Source organism: Urocitellus parryii, chromosome 4 (genome assembly GCF_045843805.1).
Source record: "Urocitellus parryii isolate mUroPar1 chromosome 4, mUroPar1.hap1, whole genome shotgun sequence".
Lineage (NCBI taxonomy): Eukaryota > Metazoa > Chordata > Mammalia > Rodentia > Sciuridae > Urocitellus > Urocitellus parryii.
The window spans coordinates 66,225,969-66,253,401 of NC_135534.1; the positions used below are offsets into that span (position 1 = coordinate 66,225,969).

The 27,433-nt window shown below is 36.9% G+C and overlaps 1 protein-coding gene across 2 annotated transcripts in view; it reads left to right on the forward strand.

Annotated features, from left to right (window-relative positions):
* Window positions 1-563: 563 nt before the first annotated feature.
* Window positions 564-27,433, forward strand: part of Uvrag (UV radiation resistance associated) — a 341,523-nt gene continuing 314,653 nt past the window's right edge. For both annotated transcript variants that reach the window (XM_026387330.2, XM_077797626.1), the window contains exon 1: window positions 564-852. In XM_026387330.2, coding sequence (XP_026243115.2) covers window positions 736-852 — 117 coding nt within the window. In that variant the 5' untranslated portion in view covers window positions 564-735. The remainder of the gene's footprint in view (window positions 853-27,433) is intronic.

Sequence of the window (27,433 nt, forward strand, 5' to 3'; positions counted from 1 at the left end):
AAACTATAAAGCATTCCTTTTTCGTCTTCGCACGTTGATTATAACATCTCGGCAAAAGACTGCTTAAGGAGCCTGCAATGACTCTTCTCTAGCCTAGAGGGTCCCCGCCCTCGACCGGAGGCCTGTTACCATGACAACTAGGTCAGGGCGGAAGTGGCTCAGAAGACTGATTCTCACTAATCAGGTGACGCTCCAGCCTTCTGCACGTGACTCCGGAGCTGAGGCGCGCGCTCTACCTAATTAAGACTCCGCCCCTCTTCCTTTACTGACAATTGGCAGCAATCTTGAGCAATGGCCTTTGCAGCACCCCAGGAGGCTCCGCCCCTTACTAGTGAAAGAACCAATAAAAATAGGACAAAATGAAGCAACGCCCCAAATTTCATCCCGGCTTGACAGACGCAATTGAGGCCATCCTGAAGCGCCTCCGCCCCCAGCCCATTCCGGCCGGCGACGGACTGACCTGTTACCCAATAGCAAGTCCCTTCGCTGCCGTTGGGTCCCGCCCCTGTAAGAACGGAACCAATGAGTGGGCCAGGTCTCAGCCCGGTGGAGGGGGTTGCACTGCGGTAATATGGCTCTTCCTTAGCCAGCGGCAGCGGCCAGCGCGGGGACAGAGCAGTCCTGCCTCTCGGGTGGAGGGTTGTAGGCAGCAGGGGCTCGGAGGGTCGTGGGTACGAGGCAGCGGCGGATGCGGGAGGAGCGCCCGTCCCGCCGCCTGGCGGCCGCTGGGTCAAAATGAGCTCCTCAGCGTCGGTCGGGGGCCCGGTCCCGCCGCCGCCCCCGGGCCCGGCCGCCGCGCTGCCGTCAGGTTCTGCCGCGCGGGCCCTGCATGTGGAGCTGCCGTCTCAGCAGGTAAGCGCGTCTGCTCGCGGTGCTCAGTAGGGACGGGGAAAGGCCCGCGTGGAGACTCGGTGGCTCCGGCTGACTCTGCGTTTGCCGGGAGACTCTGGGAAGGGGCCGGGGAACTGAGGTGGGCTGTCAGGAGGTCTTGAGGGGAGGGGTCCAGCGATGGCCGAACCTCTGGGAGATCCCTGTGCCCCTGGAGAATCCCAGCACCGCAGATGAGCTTGTGAGGAGACCTCACAGAGCCAGCCAAACTCCCCTAGGGCTGCCGGGCCCCTCTCGCCTTGTAGGGATGGGGGATTCCCTTGCACAGACCCTCCTCTCACCCCTCCTGGGAACGCACCGGAGAAGCCCTGTGCCCCAGGAGATGCGGCGAAGTGCTTTTCCTTTCCGTCCCCACCCGGAGAAACCAGTTGGTGTTCTGCTGCTGGAACAGCGAGGAGTTAGGGTTTCTCGCACTTACTCTCATCTCCCTTTACTACGAAATGCTCTCCTCCGTCTCTCTAGAGAAATGTGATTGGAACTTGGAGGTTTCCTTTCTAATTCTCAGACCCCCAAGGAATTCGACTTAGTAATAAAGAGTACTCTTTGCTACTTCATTCCCTCCAGTGACTCTTTGGATGGAGGGACTTCTCTTTGAAGGCTTCTCATCCACGTTGTTGAAGGATAAGAAAGAGGGAACAAAAAATTTGGGGATCTGATAAAAATCTTGTGACATCCACAAATCTGTAGAGTTTTTTTTCCCTCCTATTGTCCTTCTTCTGTTCCCCAAAGGGAGTTTTTACAGAAATCTTAGCATTAATGAGAGTTAGAGTGTCTTTCACTTTCCCTTTATTCCTCCTTCCCAGAAACGGACCAAAACAAACTGTCAGTCATTGAGAGTTTACCATGCTGGGTTTGAGCAGAGTGCTCAGTGGTCATTAGCCATTGAATCCTCATAACACTGTGAGATAGCTGTTTCTGTTATTCCCATCTTGCAGTTAGAGAAATGGGGACTTTTTCCAAAGCCTTCCTGTTAGTAAAGGCAAAAGGTTTATACCATCTGAGAGAAACCAGAGTATAAGCCTTGCTGTTAGTGAGTGGTGGGACTGGCTTTCAGAATCCAGTGTCTGACTCTGTAGTCCCTGCACAGCATTGTTTGCTTGAGGCTTGAGCCACCTTCACTCATACCTTCACATAGGACAGAGCAAGTTCCTTCATACTCTTTCTGTAACTTTCCATCCCGGCTCTGGGGCCTTAGGAAGGGTTCGTAAAGAAGAAAGCAGCAGTTGTGGGGAGAGGGTGAGATTGGAATGAATCTTATAGGAAAGCAGGGGACTAAAGGGAAGAGAAAAGTTGAGATAATAGTCACAGTGGTGGCCATTGAGAAGGGAGGTAGAAATGTTTGCAGAAGCAAAGCTGTGGTAGGAGAGGATTTAAAAGAACAGGGTAGCATGTGCCCTGGTTTTGTAGTGGTGTTGGGCAGGGAGTTTGTGGAGGATCTTAGGAGTTTGAGGGTAGTGAAGTTTGGATTGTATTATGAAGTCTTGGGAGAGGGTACAAATGTGGTTGGGAAGATAGGTCTCTGAATTGAGCTTGAATATGAATTTTTGGGTGTGTGAGAGAGTGAAGGTGGACTATAAAGGTGGATATTGGGAGAGGCAATGTTGGGTACTTTTAGAAAAAGCATGGAGAAATCCTGAGGAGTTGGGATCAAGAAAGGTTTAATTTGGGGGAGATTTGAGAATTTGTGGGATTAGAAAAGAGAAACCATCATTTACTTGATAAAGTCTGTTTTCTGATAACAGTTCACAGTTTAACACTAGGAGAATAATCTGAACAAACTGTTCATGGAATAAATTGGACCGCATTTGTTAGTGTTTATCACAGTTTTGGATTGATGCCAAGGGATATATAGTGGCTTGAGTGTGCAGCTGAATGCTGCAGGAGTGCTGAGTATGCTATTTACAGCTTTCTGGGGGTGTCATCCTCGAATTCTTGGAAGGCAGCCTATATAACAAAACACTTTTACTTTTGTAGTTGATATTAATTTAGCTTTCTGGATCAAAATGTTCATCTTTTTAGGGTATGAATATATACCATTAAAAATAAACATTTTTGTTGATGTGTTATCTGTATAGAGTTAAGTGCACAGATTATTAGTATACCCCTTGCTGAATTGTCACAAAGTGAGCACAGTTATATAACTATTATCCAGATTAAGAAATGCAGAATTATGAACATTCCAGAAGTTGTTCTTGTGTTCTCTCCCTTTCCTTTCTTTCCAAAGGAACCACTTTGATTTCAGAAATCAGTTTTTGCCTGTCTCAGAACTTTATGTATTATTTCAAAAATGTAGATAAATTGAAGAGTCAATTATTGTCTTTAGAACAACACTTTGAAAATTGTGCATGTCAATACTTCCCATGCTTGCTGACAGGGTGTCAGTATTTCTAAACAAATAAACAAAGCTTGTTGATTTAGGACTTCTGCGATAATCTCAAAGTAGATTTCAGTGGTCCCCTAGCCTACTTGAAGGTTGAGTTTCTAAGACATGGCATCATCAACGTTTTGGAACAGAGCAGAGGATATAAGATGTTTAACCACATCCCTGGACTCTGATTCCAGCAGCACCTCCCCAATCCCGATGATAAAAAAATGTGTTCACATGTGGCCACATGTCCTACAGGGAGACAAAACTACCTCTGATTAAGAAATACTGTTCTAAGGCATATTTTTTATTTTAGGATAGAGTATCCCTGCTATTTTATACTTATTTATTCCAACTTTATTAAGTCCCATTGATTCTAAAAGTAATTGTAATATTGAAAATATTAATTTACTATATAACATGAATTCCAAAAATATTAGACTTCTCTTGCCTCATCTGCCTAAAGAGATTTGTTTTTGCTCACAAAACTATATATAAGACCTGATTTATTTGTCTTATTTTAATTTGCTTATCTTAAAAAAGTCACCACTAACTCCTGGACCTTTGTCTTAACGTGTGAGTACTAGCTATCATGCAGATCAGCTCCTCTACTAGGTCAAGCGGCACTACTACTTTGTTTCCCTTTGCTTTGGTATGTTCTTACTTTTAATTGTAATTTAAGCATGAAGTAGTCATACAATTTGAAGACTCTTTTTGCTCTTTAATTTTTGGTTGAGGTTTGTATTTAACAGGTGAATGAACATAGGCTCAACTGAAGAATAACTCCCTTTACACCCTTAGATGTAGGAGTCTTGGGATAAAAATTTGTGTTTTTGTGGTAGAAGCATTTAGTATGTTCTTAAAAGCTTAATTGGGAGAATTTCTTTCCTCCCCAAAGGCTTCCTCTCTTGGGTGTAACTTAACTACATTCCTCAGATATTCAGTATCTTAGGAGGTTTTTTAGTGATTATTTAGTAACCCTTTTCGAAGGTCACATGTTTCTTTAAGATTCAGTAAAAGCTGTGGACGCTTTTCTTAGAAAATATGCTTACATATATTTTGCATGCAGTTTTAATCCCCTTGAAGTATAAATGGAAGACCTCAGAATTAAGTATTTCTAACTTGGTTTAATTCCTTTTTTTTTTTTTTTTTTTAAAGAGAGAGTGAGAGAGGGGAGAGAGACACAGAGAGAGAGAATTTTCAATATTTATTTTTTAGTTCTCGGCGGACACAACATCTTTGTTGGTATGTGGTGCTGAGGATCGAACCCGGGCCGCACGCATGCCAGGCGAGCGCGCTACCGCTTGAGCCACATCCCCAGCCCCTAATTCCTTCCTTTTAACAAGTTTTAAAATTCAAATATTATTTTTTGGACAGTTTTCTATATCAGCATACATACATGTCACATTTTCCATGATTTTTTTTAAAGTAACGCCCTATTGATAGACTTTTGGACTATTTCCAGCTTTTCTCTATTACATCGTCGCAGTGAATATCCATATACAGAAATCTTTGTAGTCAAAAGAATGGGTGTGTGTGTGTGTGTGTGTGCGCGTGTGTGTAATGAAATATGGGTATATGTACACATGTTGTTATTTTATACTTGAGAAGATACTGGCTAAATGTTTCTGGAAAAGAATGTGCCTATTTACACTTCTACCTTTAAACTAATTAAAGGACCACATTTTTTCTTTTATTAAATTAGTTTTATTGAGATCCAGTTTGCTAATCACAAAGTTCACCCATTTAAGTATAAAATTGAACACTTTTTAGTATATTCATGGAGGTATTCAATCATCATCACAATGCATTTTAGGACATTTTCATCATCCCCCCAAAGAAACTCAGATTAATTAGCAGTTATTCCCTATTCAAGGGCCCACATTTTGGCCAACTTTGGGCATCATAAGTTTTCTCATCCTTTTCCAACCTGATTACATATATACAGATTACATACATATACACATATACATAGTTCATACACATCTCTATATATTTTTGTTATTTAAATTTTCAGTTCTTGGGCTGGGGATGTGGCTCAAGCGGTAGTGCGCTCGCCTGGCATGCGTGCGGCCCGGGTTCGATCCTTAGCACCACATACAGACAAAGATGTTGTGTCTGCCAAAAACTAAAAAAAAAAAATAAAAGAAAAAAAAATTCAGTTCTTTAGTTACTTGTTATATTTTAACAGCTCCATTCATTATATAACAGATAGCATGGTAAGTATGTGATCTCATTTATTCTGCCCATCCCTGTGAATCTGAATGTCTTTCCATTTAGCATTTTAATGTATTTTGAATTGCTTGTTCATGTCCTTAGCATTAATTTTTCTAATTGTTTGCTCATATTTTTTGTTGATTTGAAAAGTATTTTTTTCTTCTCTTGTTTTTGGAAGGAGGTGGGTTAGGGATATCAGTCTTTATGAACCTTGAATTTTAAAAATCAGACTTTTTTAAGAACAGTTTTAAATCTACAGAAAAATTGAGAAGATAGTATGGGAAGTTCCCATATACCTTACACCCAATTTTCCCTATTCTTTCTTTTTTTTTTTTTTTTTTAGAGAGAGAGAGAGAACTTTTTTAATATTTATTTTTTAGTTTTCGGCAGACACAACCTCTTTGTCTGTATGTGGTGCTGAGGATCGAACCCAAGCCGCATGCATGCCAGGCAAGCACGCTACCGCTAGAGCCACATCCCCAGCCCAATTTTCCCTATTCTTTACATGTTCCATTAATATGGTACTTTTAACAGTCAATATTGATAAGTTCTTAACAAGTTCATGATTCATTCAGATTTCCTTAGTTTAAAAAAAATTATGATAAAATCTATATGTAACATACAGTTTGCCATCTTTATATATATATTTGCAGTACTGGGAATTGAACCCAGGGGTTCACATATGCTTGGCAAGCACTGTACCACTGAGCTAGATTGTAAACCCTTTTATTTTTGGTATTTGAGACAGGGTCTCATTAAGTTGCCTAGACTGGTTTTAAACTTTGATTCTCCTGCCTCAGTTTCCTGAGTAGCTGTGAGTACAGGTGTGCACCACCATGCCTGGCTTGCCATTTTAATAATTTTAAGTGTATAATTCAGTGGCATTAAGAACATGCTCAGTGGCTGGGGTTGTGGCTCAGTTGGTAGAATGCTTGCCTAGCTTGTGTGAGGCACTGGGTTCTATTCTCAGCATCACATATAAGTAAATAAATAAAGGTCAATCAACAACTAAAGACAAAAAAAAAAAAAAAAGAACATGCTCAGTGTGATACATTTATCACTACTATCCATCTCCAGAACTTTTCTTATTGTCCCAAACAGAAACTACACCCAATAAGCTACTCCCCATTTTCACCTCCCACCAGCCCGTGGTTAAACTCTGTTCTACTCTTTTTTTTTTTTTCCTGTGAATTTGACTATTCTAGATTCCTCAAATAAGTGGATTTTTTTTTTTTTTTTTTTTTTTTTTTGGTATAGGGAATTGAACCCAGGGGAACTTAACCACTGAGCCACATCCCGGGACCTTTTTATTTTTTATTTTGAGATGGACCTTACTAAGTTGCTGAGGAGTCACACTGGATTGCTGATGCAGACCTCAAATGTGTGATCCTCCTGCCTCAGCCTCCTGAGTTGCTAGAATTTAGGTGTGCACCACTGTGCCTGGCTGATATTTTTTTCTTAAGACTAGTGTTGGGGGCTTTTAGGAGCAAAGTGCTATTTTCATTATATCAAACAAATATGCTATTTACATGATTTATCACTATTGATATTATTCTTCATCATCATCAGCTGAGGTAGAGTATGATGATAAAAAATGTTTTCTTCTATTATACCCTCCATACAACACCTTTGACACCAGATATGTCTGGGCTTTCCCCCCATACACATAGCATTTCTCCAGTGGACACCAATGGGGTGTCCTGTAATTCGGCTCAGTTCTCACTATCTTCCTAGAATAAGCATCATATTCCATAAGTTAAAGACTCAGTCAGATGCGATTCTCAAGTCTGGGCTTCCAGAACTTCTGAGGAACTGGCTGTATATTGAGGCTTCCCCTGGTCCTGCATTTTCAACATTTGCTAGAGTGGCTCAGAACTCAGGAAAGTGTGTTACTTTGGTGTACTGGTTTATCACAAAGTATTACAAACGATATAGGGCAACAGCCAGATGGAAGACAGGCATAGGGAACAGCATGGGGAAGTGAACCTGAGCTGCTGTGCCCTCCCACCCTTTGTGGGTTCACCAACCTTAAAGTTCTGAGATTCTTTTAAAATAGAGGCTTTATCACATAGGTAAAATGGATTATTTCCTCAATCTCAAGTCCCTCTCTTCTTCCTGGTAGGAGCGGGGCTGAAAGGTCCACACTTCTGATCATGCCTAGTCTTTCTGGTGACCAATAATGATCCAGGAGCCCACAAAGAGTCACCTTATCTGGAAAAAGATGGTCCTATCACCCAAGAAATGGTCTGTGTTGGGAATGAGGGTCAACCACCGAAAATTACTAGAAAATACTTTTCTAGCACCTCTGTTGCTCAGGAAATTAGAAGGGTTTTAGGAGTTCTATGCTAGGAGCTGGTGATGAAGACCTAAGTATGTTTCTTATAAATGAGCACCATAAGTAGTGTGCGTCAGGTTGCTCTGCTGCATGTTTAACTCATTGCACCTTACTACTCCCCACTATGCTCTGGAAGGAAGTCACTATGTGTAGCCTACATTTAAGGCATGGAAATTTATTTTTTTATGCTCCCCCCCCTCTCATTTTTTTTTTCCCCTGGGGATTGAATCCAAGGGTACTTTACCATTAAGCTACATCACTGGTCCTTTTTTTATTTTGAGACAGGATCTCACTAAGTTACTGAGGGGCTCACTGAGTTGCTGAGGCTGGCCTGAAATTTGCAATTCTCCTGCACCAGTCTCCTGAATTGCTGGGATTACTAGCATGACTCCTGTGCGAGCTGTTTCCCCCTCCTTGAACACAAAGTATCTGCATGGGAGATTTGTATCAGTAACCACTTTCATTTTTTTCAGATAAGGAATCTAAGGTCTAGGTAACTTTTTTTTTTTTTTTTTTTTTACTATTTGTTTCATCTTTAAGATAAAATAGTGCATTATAGAAACAGGTTTGAATCATACTTTGCCACTCTTTACAACTGTGATTCTTACAATATATGATAGAATTTTGCCTGATTTCAAGATAGATTAGATCAGATGAACAAGGATTAGATTTACAATGAGTAATTGAAGACTCTAATTCATTGTTTATGGTGGCAAAAAAGAACTTTCTTCCTGTTCCCTGAGATTAGAGTCAGTTTGGATAAATAAAGACTAATTTCTAAGAGTACAGCAGAGAAAGAATGCAAAAGAAGGCACTACAATTTCTATTATTATTACATATGCAATATTAAAAAGAACAGAAGGTATAGTAAAAGTAGTGATTTAATAGTTCTGGGCAGAAGAGTACTGCATAGTTAGTCTGCAGAACTGAGAAATGGTTTGCTGCAACAAGATTATCTCTTACTTACTTTGTTTCTTCTTTTTTCCTCTTCTTTTCTCTCTCTTAACTAAGAACTTCCACCAATGCTCAGAAGGAATATAGAATGTGTAGTACTCTATCTAAATACCTTATTTGGGTGCTGACATAGTCTCCCAGCAGTAGTTGGGTAAATGTGTTGCTGATGTCTCACAGCTCCGTTCTTCACTGGGCATTGTCCTGACCACAGAGAGCTGTGTCTAGGTAACTTTCTTAAAGTCAAAAGAGCATCCACATGGGGACTGCAGTCTAAGTCTCATATTCCCATTTGCTGTAGACAAGTGCTTATTGTGGAGTTCTGATTAAAAAGTTTGTTACCTCAAGGTTGGGGACCATCATGTTTTATATTGTATTTCCACAGCATCTTCACCTAGCACTGTGCTGATTATGGTATATTTTTATTTTTCAAAAAGTTTTTTTTTTTTTTAAATTTTTTGTGTATGGGTCTTCTCTTAGAGGACTTTGTAGCCTAAAGAGAAAAAGAAAAGATTATGAATGGGATTAAAACACATACAGGAACAAAAAGATAGAAGCCCAAAAGCAGATATAAAGCTTAATAAATAAAGCTCTACATGACATATATTTCTCTTTTATATGTTTGTGTTTATTTAGGTTCCTTACTTTTAAAGTCTAATTATCTGTTTTTTTGAAGATGTTATATTGGTAAGGCCACTGAAGGTAGAGAGAAAGCTGTATCTTACTGGGAATACATGTCCCACGCAGCACAGAACCATGCCCCTACAGTTATTTCTTCCCCAAATGTTTATCAAGTCCCTTGTGATACACACACACACAAAATGGAAAACGCAGTAATAGTTGTGTGTCTCTAAAATGAAATCACAGCAATTTTTGATCAGCTTAGGCTTTTGTTAAACAACTATGAGGAAGCTTTGGGAACTCAAGTTATTAACATCCTAAAATCATTATTTTAATGTGACAAAATACCATCAGGAATTTAAGTGGTTTTTCTTTTTTTGGCTTTCTTTGTTTTTTCTGTGAAAATGTTTAGTTGTCAATTGAAAGGAAAAGCTGTTTTATTTTAGTGTTCACTTCAAGATCACAATTCTTAACTTTGTGGCAGAAAATTAAGAAGTGAAACTGACTGGAAATAGAGCAGGAACAGAACTGAAACTAAGTTGGACCTGAAGTGTGTGGTAAAATGAAAAATTAGATTTTCATAGTTTCCAAATGTGCATGTATTTTTGATAAGCTATTTATTTTTACCTGTCAGACATTACTGCTGGAGAGAACAAGAAATATTTGTCATTTTTAATGTACTGAAATGCATTACAAACCAGAGGTGGTTTTTTTATATGTATGTTCAAAATAGACTTAATTACATTAAAAATTTATTGTTTATCTGAAATTTAAATTTATTTGGGTGAACCAGGGGTGTTTTTTTTTTGTTTTTTTGTTTTTTAGAGAAAGAGAGAGAGAGAATTGAGAGAGAGAGAGAGAGAATTTTTAATATTTATTTATTTTTTTAGTTATCGGCGGACACTTGTTTGTATGTGGTGCTGAGGATCGAACCCGGGCCACACGCATGCCAGGCGAGCGCACTACCGCCTGAGCCACATCCTCAGCCCCCCAGGGGTGTTTTATAATAATTAAAGACATCTTTTTTAAGACAGATTGAAATATCTAGGTTTTATACTTTGTTTTAGATTTTTGACATTGGTAATGTTTTATACTGTTAATAGTTAATTTTTTTCAGTGTTTTGTATTGTGGCAGTTTGAGAAACAAATAGAGAATGGAAAACTTGTTGGAATTTTTTATTTGTAGTAGACTTTCTTGTTTTATTATCACATAACCTTGTTTTCCATCTTCTTTTAAGATGAAAATATGAATTTTGAATCATGGAATTTTACAGATGCAAAGTCTGAAGTCCTCAGACGTGAAACTATTTGCCTGGCGAGGCCATTTGTTTATTCCTGACATTCAAGAACTTTGTGAAGAGTATTAGTTTAACAGATCTTCATCATTTTGTTGTTCTTGCTTGTGGCAGAGAAATAACTAGAACCTGCATCTTATGAGCAGTTCCACTGTGCTTGCCTGGGTGTGTGGAGAACTTGTTTTGTAAACCTCTCTCTGTGCTTTGACATGGTATCCTCACAGCTTGCTAGAATTAAAATGGGGTAGAGGCTGCTCAGATTCCACTTTCACACCCACATTTTGTGGTGTGAATTAGAGTGAAACTGGAATGTCCCTCTGGAGTTTCAGTGATCAGTCTTCCTGTTTTGTTCCTGGGTATTTATCACACTGCTCCTTTTTTGAACATTCTTAAGAAAGTTTCAGAAACAGTAACCTTTGGTGATTTTAGAATTTTGTGATTGAGGAATTTTAGAGTATTGGTGATGACTGATGTAGACTCTACTAAGTAGTGATGTTATTAGATGTTTTACTTATTCATTCTTTGTGAAAACTCTGATAAAGTGTATTTATTAAGGAGCTGAGAGGGCTGGGGATGTGGCTCAAGCGGTAGCGCGCTCGCCTGGCATGTGTGCGGCCTGGGTTCGATCCCCAGCACCACATACCAACAAAGATGTTGTGTCCGCCGAGAACTAAAAAATAAATATTAAAAATTCTCTCTCTCTCTCTCCTCTCTCATTCTCTCTTTAAAAAAAAAAAAAAAAAAAAAAAGAAGCTGAGAGTATTAGAGCCCAGCACTTTGGTGGACCATTGAAATATCTGGCATTTCTTCCTATCATGGTGTTTAGAATGTTCTAAAAGAAGCAGACTTTTTTTTTTTTTTAATAATGAGGAATATTAGGAAGCTGAAAGTAGCCCCTTCCTTTAGCTTTTGTTGGTAGACTCTTGCGTAAGAAGGGAAGATGTAAAAGTAAAAGTAGGAATCAGACTTGGATCTATATTTTTCCAGGAAAAACTTGATGTTCTTTAACATGGTGGTTCTTTTTATGACTGACGGTTTAACTCTGAACTATAAATAATTCAAGTTCATGTTAGCCTATATTAAAACTAATTCTAAGCACAGAGTAGGGTAAGCTATTGAGGTAACCATTTATGCAACAGATACTTATTAAAGTTCCTTCTTTGAATGTGTTAGGCACAGGATTCTGTATATCTCGTTTCTGAGGATATGAATTATTTCCTTCCTCAATTCCAATCATTCTCTTGAATAAGAGCCAATCCAGAAAGTTAAACTTTTTAAAATGCAAAATGAAAACAGTCTTATTTAGAATTATGAAAAACTGATTTTTAACTTTGTTCCTTTTAATAAAAAGAATGAATGAATGTTTTTGAGAAAATTGGTACTGCTTTTATCCACTAAAATGTTAATGTCTAGCAGCCTAAGAAATTTTCCAATTTTTGATTCAGAAAACAGATTACCAGCCATGGTAGGCAAATGAGCTATGGGATGCTCATTACAGGTTAAGTTTATTTTGTAGGAACGTACTCATCTTAAGATAGAGTTGGTACCATTATGGACAAAATAATAGGTATTTCAGACTTCTCTCATCAATTGACTGAATGGAGTTTATTTTACATGGAAGATGTTTAAAATAAATAGACAAAGAGCAGCTGCCTTGGAATATCACTCTGGAGTGATATTCATACATTTCTATCAAAAGACATCTGTCTAATGATTAGATGGGGGACATTGTAGAGTTGCAGAATTTTTTTTTTTTTTAAAAGAGAGAGAGAGAAGAGAATTTTTTTTAATATTTATTTTTTAGTTTTCGGTGGACACAACATCTTTGTTTGTATGTGGTGCTAAGGATTGAACCCGGGCCGCATGCATGCCAGGTGAGCGCGCTACCGCTTGAGCCACATCCCCAGCCCAGAATTTCTTTATTTTTTGTGTCATTGGGGATTGAACCCAGGGAAACTCTACCACTGAGCTACATCCTCAGCCCTTTTCTTTTTTTAAAATTTTGAGACAGGACCTTGCTGAGTTGCTAAGGCTGACCTCAAACTTTCATCTTCTTGCCTCAGCTTCCCAAATTGTTGGGATCATAGGCATGTGTCACTATGCTGGTACAGAATTTCTTAATTGCACATTAACTGCATTTTTACTGAGTGCATTTTTGATACACAGACTCATCTATTTTAAAACTGCTTGAAAACTACAAAACCATTAAAAAGTTGCTTCTTGCCGGTCATAATGGAGAACGCCTGTAATCCCAGCAGCTCCTGAGGCTGAGGCAGGATGATTGCAAGTTTAAAGCCAGCCTCAGCAATTTGGCAAGGCTCTAAGCAACTTCGTGAGACTGTATCTCAAAATAAAAAAATAAATAAGTAAAATAAAAAGGGCTGGGGATGGGTCTCAGTGGTTAAGTGCTCCTGGGTTGGATCCCTGGTACCAAAAAAAAAAAAAAGAAAGAAAAGAAAAAGAAAGTAGCTTCTCCTGTCTACTTAGATATTAACATTTTAGTGGATAAAATCTACCACTCTTCTCACTGACATTTTCTGTTCACAAGGTATCCTATAAGGATCAATGTAATTGCATGATGCTGGGCTGGGGATATATATATATATATATATATATATATAGCTCAGTTGGTAGAGTGCTTGGTTCACATGCAGAAGTCCCTGGGTTCAATCCCTAGCACCACACACACATACACACAACACACACACACACACAAATAAATAAATAAATAAAGAAAGAAAGAAAGAAAGAAAGAAAGTAATTGCTGATGCTTTTGGTTGAATAACTTCTCCCAAAGACTTATGTGTTGATGGCTTGGTTGCCAACCCATGGTATTGTTGGGAGATGGTAAAACCTTTAGGAGGTAAGGCCTACTGAAAGGAAGTTAAGTCATTGGGGGCATGCCTTCGAAGGGGATGTATTGTAACCTCAACTCTTCCTCTCTCTCCTTTTTGATGGCCATGAGGTGAGCAGCTTACTCCACCATGCTTTCCCACTGTGATAAACTGCCAAGCCACGGTACGCTAACCAATCATGGACTGAAACCTCCAAAACTATTAGTTGAAATAAACCTTTCTTTTTTTTTTTTGTTTATCTCAGGTATTTATTACAGTAAAGGAAAGCTGACAAAGATAAAGGACTTTCTCAACTATGATATTTTGTTTGGCTTCTTAAAATTCATTTCAGTAGTATTTCACTTATTAACATTCCACAAATATAAATGCTTATAAATGCCAGAGACAGTCTAGAGCAGTAATCAAGGTGCCCTCCTGAACCTTGCTTTCTAATGAGTGACAGACAGGGGTTAGCAAGCTTTTTCTTGTGAAGGGCCAGGTAGTTAATGTTTCAGCCTCTGCAGACCCTCTGATCTTCATAGCAATTATTATTATTATTATTATTATTAAATTAGCCCTATGTAAACAAAGGAGTGAGGCTCTGTTCTAGCAAAACTTTATTTATAGACACAAATTTTTAATTCGTGCTATGAAATATTCTTTTCATTTTTATCTACTTTAAACACTCAATAAAACCCACTTATCTTGTAAGACATACAAAAACAGGAAGTATTGTTGGACCATGGGCTATATAATTTGTTGACTCCTGAGATAGATTATAAACAATTAACAAATAAATAACATAATTTCAGGTGTTGTAAAAAAGAAAGTTTGTTGTACCAGAATTAGTTGCAAGGAATTCTAACCATTGGGCTGTTTAATGGGTGTTATTTGGCCACAAGGCCTCCTTAACAAATTGAGGAAATACCAGATTAAGCAAAATTTCTCTCTCTCTCTCCAGGTTAGCTCAACCTGTAAATGCATTGCTGGGATGGGATTGGGATCATGTATTAATATGAAGTATTTCCCAAATTTATTTGTTTATAGAATTATTTTTCTATGGAGCACACAGGGAATAATTTTTCCTAGACTTTTCTTTGGAAAGCAGGAAGTTACTGTACATAACCAACTGATCATAAAGTATGCAAAAACTTGTGAGCTCAGAAAGTGCCACAAAATTGTTCAGAATGCATAGTTTACTTTATAGGATATATCCTAGCCTTTCACTCAAAGCTCCTATAGTCTTTACTTGTAGAAATTATTACAGCAAATTTAGTTATTAGAATTTTCAAGTACCAGCAGACTAAAAGCAAATGATTAGAAGGGCGAAAGGGTCTAAATAGGCAGGAAAAAAAATAGTGAAAGTGGAGACATGAAGGTTCTGTGTCAGAAATACCTTATAGCTTGCTAGCCTTGGTAGGTTTCAAACACAAATTCTGCCTGAAATCAGCATACTAAAGCTTAATACTTAAAAAAAAAAATTTTTAGTTCCAGATGGACACAATACCTTTATTTTGTTTATTTAGTTTTTTTTTTTTTTTATGTGGTGCTGGGGATTGAACCCAGTACCTCACGTGTGCTAGGCAAGCGCTTTACTAGCCCTAAAGCTTAATACCTTTGATTTTTTTTTAGTTATAGATGGACACAATATCTTTATTATTTATTTTTATGTGGTGCTGAGGATTGAATCCATTGCCTCACATGTGCTAGGTGAGTGTTCTACCGCTGAGCCACAACCCCAGCCCCCGAGCTTAATACTTTTTAATGAAGTGCACCTTCTTAATGAATTATTTGGAGCTTGATATTTGGAACTAAGCTCTTATTTGCAGAAGAGGAAGTTGATGTATGTGTAGAAGGGAATTGTTTATCATAGTGTGAATAACAGCAGTAAGTGATGGATGTGGAAAAGAATAACCAGATGCCAGAGATACTATAAAGAAAGAACTGATGGGTCTGGATGGTTGATTAGAATGAGGTTGGAACAGGAGAGATATGAAAGGCAAAGATGACTCAAAGGTTTCAAAACAGGTTGTCTGGGAAGCAAACACATGAGGTTACCAGTCCAGGAGCTCAGGCCTGGGTCCAGGTCTTGGTTTTACTACTTATCAACAGCATGAACATGAGTGGGTGCCTTTACATAGGGCTTCAATTTTGTTAATTAAAACGTATGCAAGATGGCTTAGATAAGTGCTTCTTAAACTTAAAATGTGTATATAAATTATCTTTTGTGTTGTTAAAATACAGATTTTGATTGTGTAGATCTGTTCAGGGACCTAAAATTCTTCATTTTCAATACATTCCTAGGTGATGCAAAGCAGCAAAAGCTTAGAATGACCTTCAGGGTCTTTTCCAGTTCTGCAGTCCTATTTACTGAGTGTTTCTACTTCAGAAATGTTTTACCTTTCTGACTTTCCTACCTCTATTAAAATAGATGAATTCTAAATCTGTCTCTTTACTTCAAATTAGAAATACCAAGATCAATCCATCATTTCCACTGATAACCACATCCCTCCCTTGGCATTCTTATTTCTGTCTATAAAGTACTTATTCTTAACATAAAGTATTTATGTTTATAATGTACTTTACAGTTTTTCAGAGAGCTCTTATATCCATTATTTCATTTGGTCTCTGCCATAACCCACAGAGGTAGGAAGGTAGAAACGTCTCCATTTTATGGAAAGGGAGACAGTACGTAGTTTGCCCACTAGTGAGTGGTAGAACTCTCTTGAAGTTCAGGCTTCTCAACTCTAGTTGGAGCTCTTACCATTAGGTCACACAGGGAATGGCTATCACATATTCCCGTGTTTAAAGGTTTGTTGTCATCTCTCTTGTTTTTTAAAAATATAAATTTTGTTTTATTTAAAAAATAATATATTCCTATGATTCATGATTCAGAAGGTATATAAGAGGATACAAGTGAACAGTCTCATTAATACCCATATCTTGAGTCTCCTGGGATAAATAGGGTTATCAGTTATAGTTTATGCCTCTCCAGTAATTACTTAATTATATTCTCTTTTTCCTTGTGGAACACAAATGACAACATGCTAAACATCCTAACTATATAAACTGTACTTAAAAAAAACTAATTGTATATTTTTGGAGATTTTTCTATATCAGTGCTCAAAGAGCTGCCTATTTATTCTTTAGGGCTACATAGTATTTCATTGTAGTGTAGACTATCACTAGTCCCTATTGATAGACATTAAAATTATTTAGTTTTTTGCTAATATAAGCAAATCTTCATTACATGAATTAATCAGCTGCATGTTACTGTAACATGCACTTGAGACAATCAACTTGTAAAGAGAAAAATTTTATTTTGCTGGCAGATTTGGAGATTTCATTCATTCAATAGAGACTGTTGACCTTATTGCTTTTTTGCCTGTGAAATGCTTTTGGGAATGATGAGGAGCAATGGGCCATAGTAAAAACCATTCACCTCATGGCTAGGACTCAAAAGAGAGGAAAAAGAAGGGTTGGTATTACTCTGTCCTCTTCAAGGGCATGCCCGCAGTGACCTAAAACCTCCCACCAGGCCCTATCCCTTAGTGTTTCCACTACATGTTAATTAGTGCCTCTCTGAGAAACAAATTTTAACATGGGCTACTGGGAAACATTTAAGATCCATACGGTAGCAGTGTATCATATTATATATCTGCAAGTATATTTTAGCACAAATGCAGAAGTGGAATTTTGGATCAAAGAACGTTCACATTTGTAATTTTGGTAGATAATCGTGAAATTTGCCAGCCATACAGGTTGTACTAATTACATTCCTTTCAGTAAAGTGCCTGTTTTGTCATGGCCTTTTCTCAGAATAGGTATCAGATTTTTGGTCTATCAATTTTAATTTTTTTTTAATTAAATAAGGAGGATCCTTTCATGTTTAAAAGCTTTTTGTGTTCCTTTTCTGTGAATTATCTGTTAATATTCCTTTTTTAATTTTTAATTTTGTATTTTATTTTTAGGTGGACATAATATCTTTAGTTTTTATTTTTATGTGGTGCTGAGGATCGAACCCAGTGCCTCATGCATGCTAGGTGAGCATTCTACCACTGAGCCCCAGCCCCAGCCCCTGTTAATGTTCTTTGCCATTTTTTTATGTTGGGTTGTTAGACTTCTTATTGATTTCTAGGAATTCTTTTATCTGTTAGTGAAATTTTCCTTTTTATGTGAATTAAATTTTTCTTTTTTTATTCCTTTGTATAATTTTAAAACATTTTATGTAGTAGCATTTCTGTAGTTTCATATATTTTGTCATTCTTAGACCTTTGAGGTTATAAAATGACTCTTTGGGTGTTTTTATGCTTCAGTTGTTTACATTTAAATATAATTTGATTTTTAAAAAATTTTAAATTGAGAAGGTTTCAGGTGATACATAAAAACAAAAATTTATAAGTTTATGGGATACCATGTGACCTTTTGATATGTATACATTGTGTAATGTTTAAATTAGGGCAAATTATCTATTCCCTCAAACATTTATTATTTCTTTATGGTGAAAACATTCAAACTGTTTTTCTTCTAGCTTTTCAAAATATATAATACATTCTTGATACCTATAGTCCTCTCTGTGCAATAGCTCAATGGAACTTACTCCTATCCAGCTATATACCTTTTATAAGTCATCTAAAATTTGTGTTTTTTTTTTTTATGACTACCCTATTTTCTTAACATCTTATTGATTAGTTCTCATTTCCCTAAGGGTCATCTTTGATTCCTTTTTATCTTTAATCTATTTTCTTCATCCCCAAGCACATCCATTATCTATAATTAGTAACTCCATTGAGCTAGATTTTCCTTTAGGCTCAAATATGTTGTTATCCTTTCTTTCTGTTTATATTGTTATTACTTTTAAACTTTGTTTGTTATTATTGGTAAATATATGTACATACATGTACAATATTTATTGCTATGTCCATGTATGTTGAAATGCATGTATATCTTATAAATGTGGGGAGAGAGAGAGATTAAGAGATGAGTATTATGAACTCCCAGGAACCTATTACCTGGCCCAAATAACTATTACCTCATGGGATTTGTTTACTTTATACTCCTACCTATTGTCCTCCCCTATCCACAATTATTTTGAAATAAATCAAGGGCATTAATATTACTCTTAACACTTGAACTACTGATGGCTATATTCTATCTTGCATTTGTTATCCTCTTTAGGTAGGTCATCCTGTGTAACCCTGTGTTGTATATTTCTAAGTGCGGCTCACTGTTATCTAAAATTTATCCTTTTTATATGCACAAACTCACATTCTTTAGTAAGGTTACATATTGTGAAATTAGGGCATACCATGTTCGTATTCCCACAGTTCCTATGCATTGAATGTGCAGGAAATGCCAACAAGATAGGAGAGAGAAGGGAGCAAGAGAGGGAGGGTGAGCGATCACGCAGAGGGCTGTCCTGGACCTCACTCCAGAGGCCTGTTTCTTAGAGCAGCTTGGAGGGAAAAATGGAGGAAATGGGCAAGTTCAGACCTTCCCCTGAGATTGGGGATAAACAAAATAGAGGTAAGAATGTGTACCAAGTATAGATAGTTCAGAAGTGTATTTTGTCTTTTCCTGTGTAGAAGCCTGTTTTAAAATTTAGTAGTGTTTAGTAAATGCATATTAATTCCTGTTGAAGGAGAAAAAAAATTAATGTTAAAATAGAGGCTTCATGGGGGGCTGTGGCTCAGTGGTAGAGCACTCACCTAGCATGTGTGAGGCACTGGGTTCAATTCTCAGCACCACATAAAAATAAACAAAATAAAGCTTAAAAAAAAAATAGAGGCTTCAGTTCCAAGGTTGCATAATTTGTGCCAGGGAAAGGTCTTAGTTAGGAACAAAGAACTATAAAATATTTTATGAGAGATTACGGTTGTTGGATTATTTGTTTAAATCTGTAACACTGACTGTTGGCACCACGTATTTATAGCCAACAGCATCAGGCATTAGTTTTTAAAGCATTCTTATATTTTTTCAAAACTTCTCACAGTAAGTCTTTCAGGTAGGATCAAAGGATTAGGAAAAAATAGGTGATTGAGAGTTCTATAATATAGACGGGGATTTTCCATTTTTTAAAAAAGGCTGACTTGAATTTATCAAGCTTAAACTCTTGGCTCAGTACTTCGGTGTTTACCTTCTGTGGAAATGTTAAAAACTAATTTTCTCCTAGGTGTGCTCTCCTAAGTGTTATAACAAAGTGTAATAGTAATTTGAATTTAACTGGAATACCCTGAGTCTTAATTCATACCTGCCATTGTCCTAGATTGAGAATAAATATCTAAACTAAAAAACGAATGTAACTGGGAGGTCAGAGTATAAATGAGAGAATTGTCTGGGACAAGTTTGACTACATTTCAAAAGCAAACACTGTTTCAAAAAATTATCTCATGCTATCTGTGATTATGTACATCAGGGATCAGCAAACTGAGCTAACAGTGGCTGGTTTTTCTAACAACTAATGAGCCAAGACTGGTTTTTACATTGGTAAATTAAAAAAAAAAATGCAGACAGACTGGGTTTGCCCTGATAAAGCTTAAAGTACTTCCTCTTTGACCTTTTCAAGTTTGCCAACCCTGATCTACATTATTTAGGGACTGTAGCAATGTTTCTTTGTGTGAATATTTAAAACAACCTGCTCTTTTGTGTTTCATACCAGCACTTTTAATGGCCTTTTAAAAATTGTTATATGGTTTTACATGAACATATCACCATTAAAGAGTGGTTATTGAGTTTTTGTTTTTATAGCATACTGGAATAAATAAATTTGTTCACATTTTTGTGAATTATAGAATTGCTTGGTCAAGTATTATAAACATTTACAAATTCTGTAATTGTCGCTAAATTGCCCTTGCTCCAAATTGGGCCAGTTTTCCCCAACTCTGTTTTCTTTACTTATGTCTGTCTGACAGAGAAAAATATTATAGTATGTTTAATCAGATAGGTCTCTTCTGCTATGTAACAAATTAAAAATTAGTGACTTAAATTAACATTTATTTTTGCTTATGAATGTACTTTTGTCTGGGCTTGGTGGGAACAACTTGTCTCTGCTTACCTTGCTGTCATTTTGGAGGCTCAGAGGCTCAGGGTGTGGTCACTTAGATGTCTGGCTATCTTCTAGGACCAACTAGGTTTCAAGGAGGTCAAGTGGAAGCCATATCAACTTTTATGATTTAGCCTCAGAAGTCACATATGGTCATTTCTGCTACATTTACAGATCTGCCCACATTTGAGTGGGAGAGAACATATATCTCAGTTGTTGGTGAAAGAGTGGCAACATCACATTGTAAGAGAGCATATGAGATGGGATGTATTGGTACAGTCATGTTTGGAAACTATAAATGCCCACAAGGTAGAATGTTTTCATGTGCATAACTTTAATTGTGGTTGTGATTATACCTTTTTTCATGTGTTCATTGACCATTTCCATTTCTTTTTCTATGACCTACCTTTTTATATCCTTAGCTCCTCTTCCCCAGCTTTTAATTGGTGCATTATAGTTGTACATAATGGTGAGATTTGTTAAACAAAGTTTAGCAATATAACTGGGCTGATATTATTCTCTCTTCACTTCTGTCTTCCCTCCCCTCCTCTCATCTGTTCCCCAAACCAAACCAAAATAAAATATTTCTTTGTACCTTGCCACTAAGTTTGACTATTACTCTTCTTCTACTAACCTGCTATTTATGTGACACATCCTTAATAAACAGTTACAATTAAATCCTCTCCATAGTTATAATCTTTGACAGTTCCATAAGGATGGGCCGATGTTTGTCATTATAACTCTCATTTTATGTATGATTTGATCCACAGACTTAAATGGTATCTGCAGGACTAAATTCTGCATGTTTTGACTCTGCTTTCTTCCCTACTGGTTTCTCTGTGATAGAAAGATGGCTGCTAGTGTCTCTAACCTGTGTCCTTCCAGACTCAGGGACAGTGGGATGGGTGGAGGGTGGGTGAGAATGGGTTGGTAGAAAAAGAACTACTAATACAATTCCTGGCCCTCATGGATCATATGTAATGATCAGGGAAATGGTATGTGCTGATTGGCCTGATTTGAATCACGTTAATGTCCCTGATGCTGGTGCTCTGGTTAACTCCACAGGACTGATAGTGGGATGGAGGTCCTACAAAGGAAGATCTGTTTGTTTATTTTTTAACCAGAATAGATGCTTGGCAGGCCAAAGCAAGTCAGCAAACAAACAAACACAAAAACCAAACCAAAAAGTTTCATATAGGCAACTGTTAAATTATAAAGCAGCTTTCTAAGAAAATTAGTAGTTAACAAGGAAAGCAACTATTTTAGTTTCTTTAGAAGTACTGGTTTACAATCACACTAATGAGTGATTCTTATTATCTCACTGAAGCAGATGTTTGAAATTTTATTGTGTATGCCACTTAAGTTTTGTATTGGAATGTGTGTGTGTGTGCGCACACACACGTGTACACACACACACACACACACACGCATTTTTTGTGGTACTGAAGTTTGAACCTAGGGTGGCTGTAGCACTGATCTCCACCCCCAGCCCTTTTTATTTTGAAACAGGGTCTTACTAAGTTGCTCAGGTGGGCCTTGGACTTTCCATCTTCCTGCCTTCGCCTCTTGAATGATTGGGATTATAGGTGTGGGACATCAAGCCCAGACAAATTTATATTTTAAAGATTTTTTAAAAGTTAAGGAGTTTAGGGTTGCCCTCCCTGTCTTTTTGCCCAGTGTTAATATTTCAGGTGTTCAAGTTGTGCTCTCATTCCATCAATTCCTCCCCCAAATCAAAGGTGGATGTTTTAAATTTATGTTTTTAATCTCATATAGCATGCTTTACAGATAGTAGTTTTTTAAAGAATTTAAAGCTATATGTTAATCCAAACGTAAAAATCAGAATTTCCTGATTAGTTTTGGGGATGGATGTTATTAGACCACAGTTCAGCTGCCTAAAACTACCACTGTAGGATGATGCACAAGGAGTATTTTATCATCATGAAAGCACAGAGTAAAGCATTTGAGGAAGTTTTAAGGAGATGCTGCTAAGGAAAACTGCGTAAATATTATTTTAAAGAGTAATTCCAAAGTGTGTGTAAATCTTGATTATTCAGAATGTTTCTACCTTCATGAGATATTGAAACTATTTATTTATTTTTTAATTTATATATGAGAGTGGAATGCATTACAATTCTTATTACACATATAAAGCACAATTTTTCATATCTCTGGTTGTATACAAAGTATATTCACACCAATTTAGGTCTTCATACATGTACTTTGGATAATAATGATCATCACATTCCACCATCATTTCTAACCCCATGCCCCCTCCCTTCCCCCCCTCTGCCCTATCTAGAGTTCCTCCCATTTTCCTGCTCCCTAACACATTATGAATCAGCCTTCTTATATCAAAGAAAACAATCTGCATTTGGTTATTTGGGATTGGCTAACTTCACTTAGCATTATCTTCTCTAACTCCATCTATTTACCTGCAAATGCCATGATTTTAGAACACATTGCAGTTTGGTTTTAATGTCTATGAATAGACCATTGGAAGAGATGACCTGGTATTTAATTCTATTTAGAGACAATCACAAGCAGTGTGTTTGATAGATACTGCTGCCAGCCCATGAAGTACCACTAGACTTTATACTCTGGAGTACCCAAAATGTACTTGAGTCCTGAGGATTTGTGCTATTCCAGAAGACTTTTGAGGCTTGACCCCAATTTCAGTTCTTAGATCAGTTCTTAGATTTGAAGTGCTCTGTGTTCTACCGTTTGGTAGATGGGCATCAGATTCCATTAAGGATTCCAGATCACTTAAGGAAAAGTATAAGTTTATCAGTTACTTCTTTCACAGGTGAATGCTTTTGACATTGTATCTGAAAGTCATTGCCAAACCCAAGGTCACCTATATTTTCCTCTTAGTTATCTTCTAGGAATTTTATAGTTTTGTATTTTACATTGAACTCTATAATCTATTTTTAGTTAAGATTTGTAAAAGGTATAAGGTTTAGATCTATGTCTCAATTTATTTTTTGCCTTGTACGTATATGTCCAATTTCATCACCTTTTGTTGAATAGACTTTCTTCAATGAATTAATTGCCTTTGAGCCTTCATCAAAAAACAGTTGACTATTAGTATGGGTCTGTGTCGAGGCTCTCTATTCTGTTCTCTTTTTTTCTTCTTTTGCCAGTACCACACTTTCTTGAATACTGTAACTTTATAGTAGTGTCAGTTCTTTTACTTTGTTTTTCTTGATATTGTATTGGTTATTGTTTTTTTTTTAAACCTCTTAATGTACTTGGAATATTCCTCTATGTATTAAGATCTTCTTTGATAGTTTTCATCAGAATTTTAGTTTTCTCATATTGATCTTATACACATTTTGTTATATTTGCACCTAAGAATTTCTTCTTTGGCTGCTCAAACAATTTTTTTAATTTAAGTTTTTAAATTTTTTATGTTAATTAGTGCTTTGGAATCAAATCCAGTGCCTTGGGCATGTTAGGCAAATGCTGTGTCACTGAGCTACATTCCCAGTTTAAATTCAGTATTTTTTGGGTCTTGATCCAAGTATGCATATTTATGTAAATAATGTTTATATATAAAAAATAATTTAACTAGAAACAAAGAAAGATATAAACGAGTCTTAGTATCTGGCAGTGTTGGTTGAATTATGTGAACTATCTTGAAGTTCTGCCCCTGGAGTTGTTAGTCTTCAGGTAGACTACTATCTCTTCACCACCTCAGTACCCTTTTCTTTCCTCTACATTTTTTTTTTCTCATCCTGCTTGGCTTATCTGTTCCTTTTTAAAAAAAATATTTATTTTTTAGTTTTAGGTGGACACAATATTTTTATTTTATTTTTATGTGGTGCTGAGGATTGAACCCAGTGCCTCACGCATGCTAGGCGAATGTGCTACCACTTGAGCCACATCCCTAGCCCTTTATCTGCTCCTTTAAAAAAAAATATATTTGTAGATTGACACAATAGGATTGAACCTAGTACTTCACATGTGCTGGACAAGCGCTCTACCACTGAGCTACAGCCCCAGCCCTTATCTGTTCCATTTTATCTTTCCTTGATCCTAATGTATTTATTTTCATTTTAACTCTTCTCAACATTTACCTACTTCAAGCAAGGTCATTTTGAAAGTTCCTGCAAAGAACAATAAACTGAAGAATGTTTTGGTTCTAAAAATTATTTGTAACTGATAATAATAACTAGATGAAGTAATCTTGTTTCAGTTATCTTTTATTCTATGTTAGTAGTTTTTAAAAATAAAAAGTGACTTGATGATAAAATTGTAATAGATGTTATCAAAGAAGAAGCCAAGATATAGGGCACAAGAGGGCTCATGTTTACATGTACAGCCTTTTACCAAGATTCCTTTATTCAATCAAGTGGCTGAGAGCATCTTGTATTTTAATTAATTACAATGTAATGAGAATACGTACTCTAATGTTTTTGAAATAAGTAAATAAAGGAAAATACAGAGTCATACAATCCAAAGTCAGTGTTTTTAGTAGAGTTGGTTTATTTGTGGAGGGGTTTTTGTTTTTTGTAAACCTTCTTGTAAAATGCCCTTATGTAGTCAGTTCTGTTTTATCTGCGTTGGTAGATTTAAATTGGTAATCCACTCAGAGGAGAATCCTAACCTTGGAGTCAGAAAGTGCTTGGAGGTGGTTGTACTTACTTCCTATGTATCGGAGAGACTCTTTAACAATGCCTACTGCACTACAGATTTCAGCTTCCTACATACTGCTTTGCAAGACAGTTAATTCCATTATGATTGCATTTATCATAAAATGACTCTCTTAACTGCTCTGTCTTCTATAGTAATAGGGGAGTATAAAGACCAAATTGTATCCGTCAGGTGTATAAATACAATATATAGAGATAAATGCTCATGTAATATAGGTATAATCCCCTAGCTTTCTTTCCTTATTTCTTTCTTTTCCTCTCATTTATTTATTATTTATTGTTTTTTTTTTAATATTTATTTTTTAGTTTTAGGTGGACACAATATCTTTATTTTATTTTTATGTGGTGTTGAAAATTGAACCCAGTGCCTCACGCATGCTAGGCAAGCGCGCCACCACTTGAGCCACATCCCCAGCCCATTCTTTTTTTTTTTTTTATATTTAGTTACTCAAAACTGTTGGAATGAATAAATGAATAATGATAATAAGTAATACCTAATCTTACAGAGTTAGGAGGATTAAATGGTCAGTCACATGAGGATTAAATGGTCACATGTATGAAGTTTTTGGCACAGTACATGGTACCTGGTAAACATTTAATTAGTGCTAACAGTACCATGCTGGTAATGATCTCTATCATCAAGTCTTTTCCTGCTAGATAAATAGGGAAGATAATTATTAACAACTAACTTTACCAGAAGGCTGAATTGAATAAGCAAAGGTCTTATTCCTGTAAAGGAGCAAAGAATTTCAGTTAGAGAATCAAGGAGGAATCCTGTCCTTTAAACATTGAAGTATGAATAGAATCTCCTTAAAGAGAAGGCAGGATTCTAGATTGAGAGGTTACCAGAGCAGAAAGCACAGAGCTGAGAAAGTGTGTGTGATGGATCCTTAGAAGTCAGACTGCACAGGCTTTGATATCGATGATGGGAAGCTTGTACTTTACTCCAAAGGCTTTGGGTGATCTTTTCAGGTCTTTGAACCGAGGCCCCATTTTGCAGTCATACAGTGAATTAAATGTGATTATTGTGTATAGATGATTAGTGGTTCCTGTAAATTTAAAACTTTGATAGAAATGGCTAATGGAAAGTGTACAGCAGGAGAAAATGATGATTGTAATCCAGGGTGTGAAATGGAAATCCCGGGCAGATTGTGCAAAAATTAGTTTTTCAGAGTAAGCCCTAGGAAACTTTTGAAAATATATTTGGAGCTTTTCATACTTAGAGGATTAAGCAAATTTATTAACCTCTCTAAAAGAATCTTAATCTCTAGTTTGGGAGAAAGGATTGAGTTGGTATGTGTATGGAAAAGGAGCTGGGTCCTTCTGGCCGTCTGCCTGTGTAACTGAAGATGAACCACCTCAGGAGAATGGACTGGCTTTCAGCCTGAAGGGAGAGCTGTAAGCACATTTTGAAACTGAGCACTTGGTTTCTGTTTTTAAGTCTCTGAAGAGAATTCTCTGACATAGGGAATTAGCTTTCGGGGATGGATCCGAAGTGCCTAGATTTCAGAATTGCTGACATTTTCTCTTTGATATGAAATGATTGATCTATCCCTTAAGGTTATCTTGTATTTTTACTGATTTCTACTATTGCTTATGGAGATTTTGTGTTTCTAATACTTAAGACTCCAAATAATTCAAGCCTGGGTTTAGAGAAGTTGTTAAGAAGGGGGCTTGATTAGGAAATAGAGACTGGTTGGCTGTTGGTAAAGCCAGAATTTAAGCTCTGAAGAGTAGAGTTATTGGCTGGATGGAGTGACTAGTGATTTATTATTTTATTTTTTGGCTCTGACCTCTTCTAATTATACAAATGATCTGTCAGCTAGACTAAACTAGCAACAGGGGTGTATGTTTGTAATAACTGCTGATTTTTCTCTTGGTATGAGATGGACTTTCTTTTAAAATATTTTTTTAGCTCTTGATAATAGACCTTTATTTAATTTATTTATATATGGTGCTGAGAATTGAAGCCTTTGCCTCACACATACCAGTCAAGTGCTCTACCACCAAGCCACAACCCCAGCTCTGAGATGGACTTTTCATGTTTACCAGAATCCTGCAGAACAAAAGCAAGCTACTACTTAGTTTACGTTCTAGGGAGTACTGATGTTCTTTTGTAGGAGCATAGCACTTATATGACACTTATGCTTTTCAAAAAAAATTCATATCTGCTCTCATTTTATACAACTATTCTGCAAATGAGATAGGGCAGGACTAATTCCTATTTGAG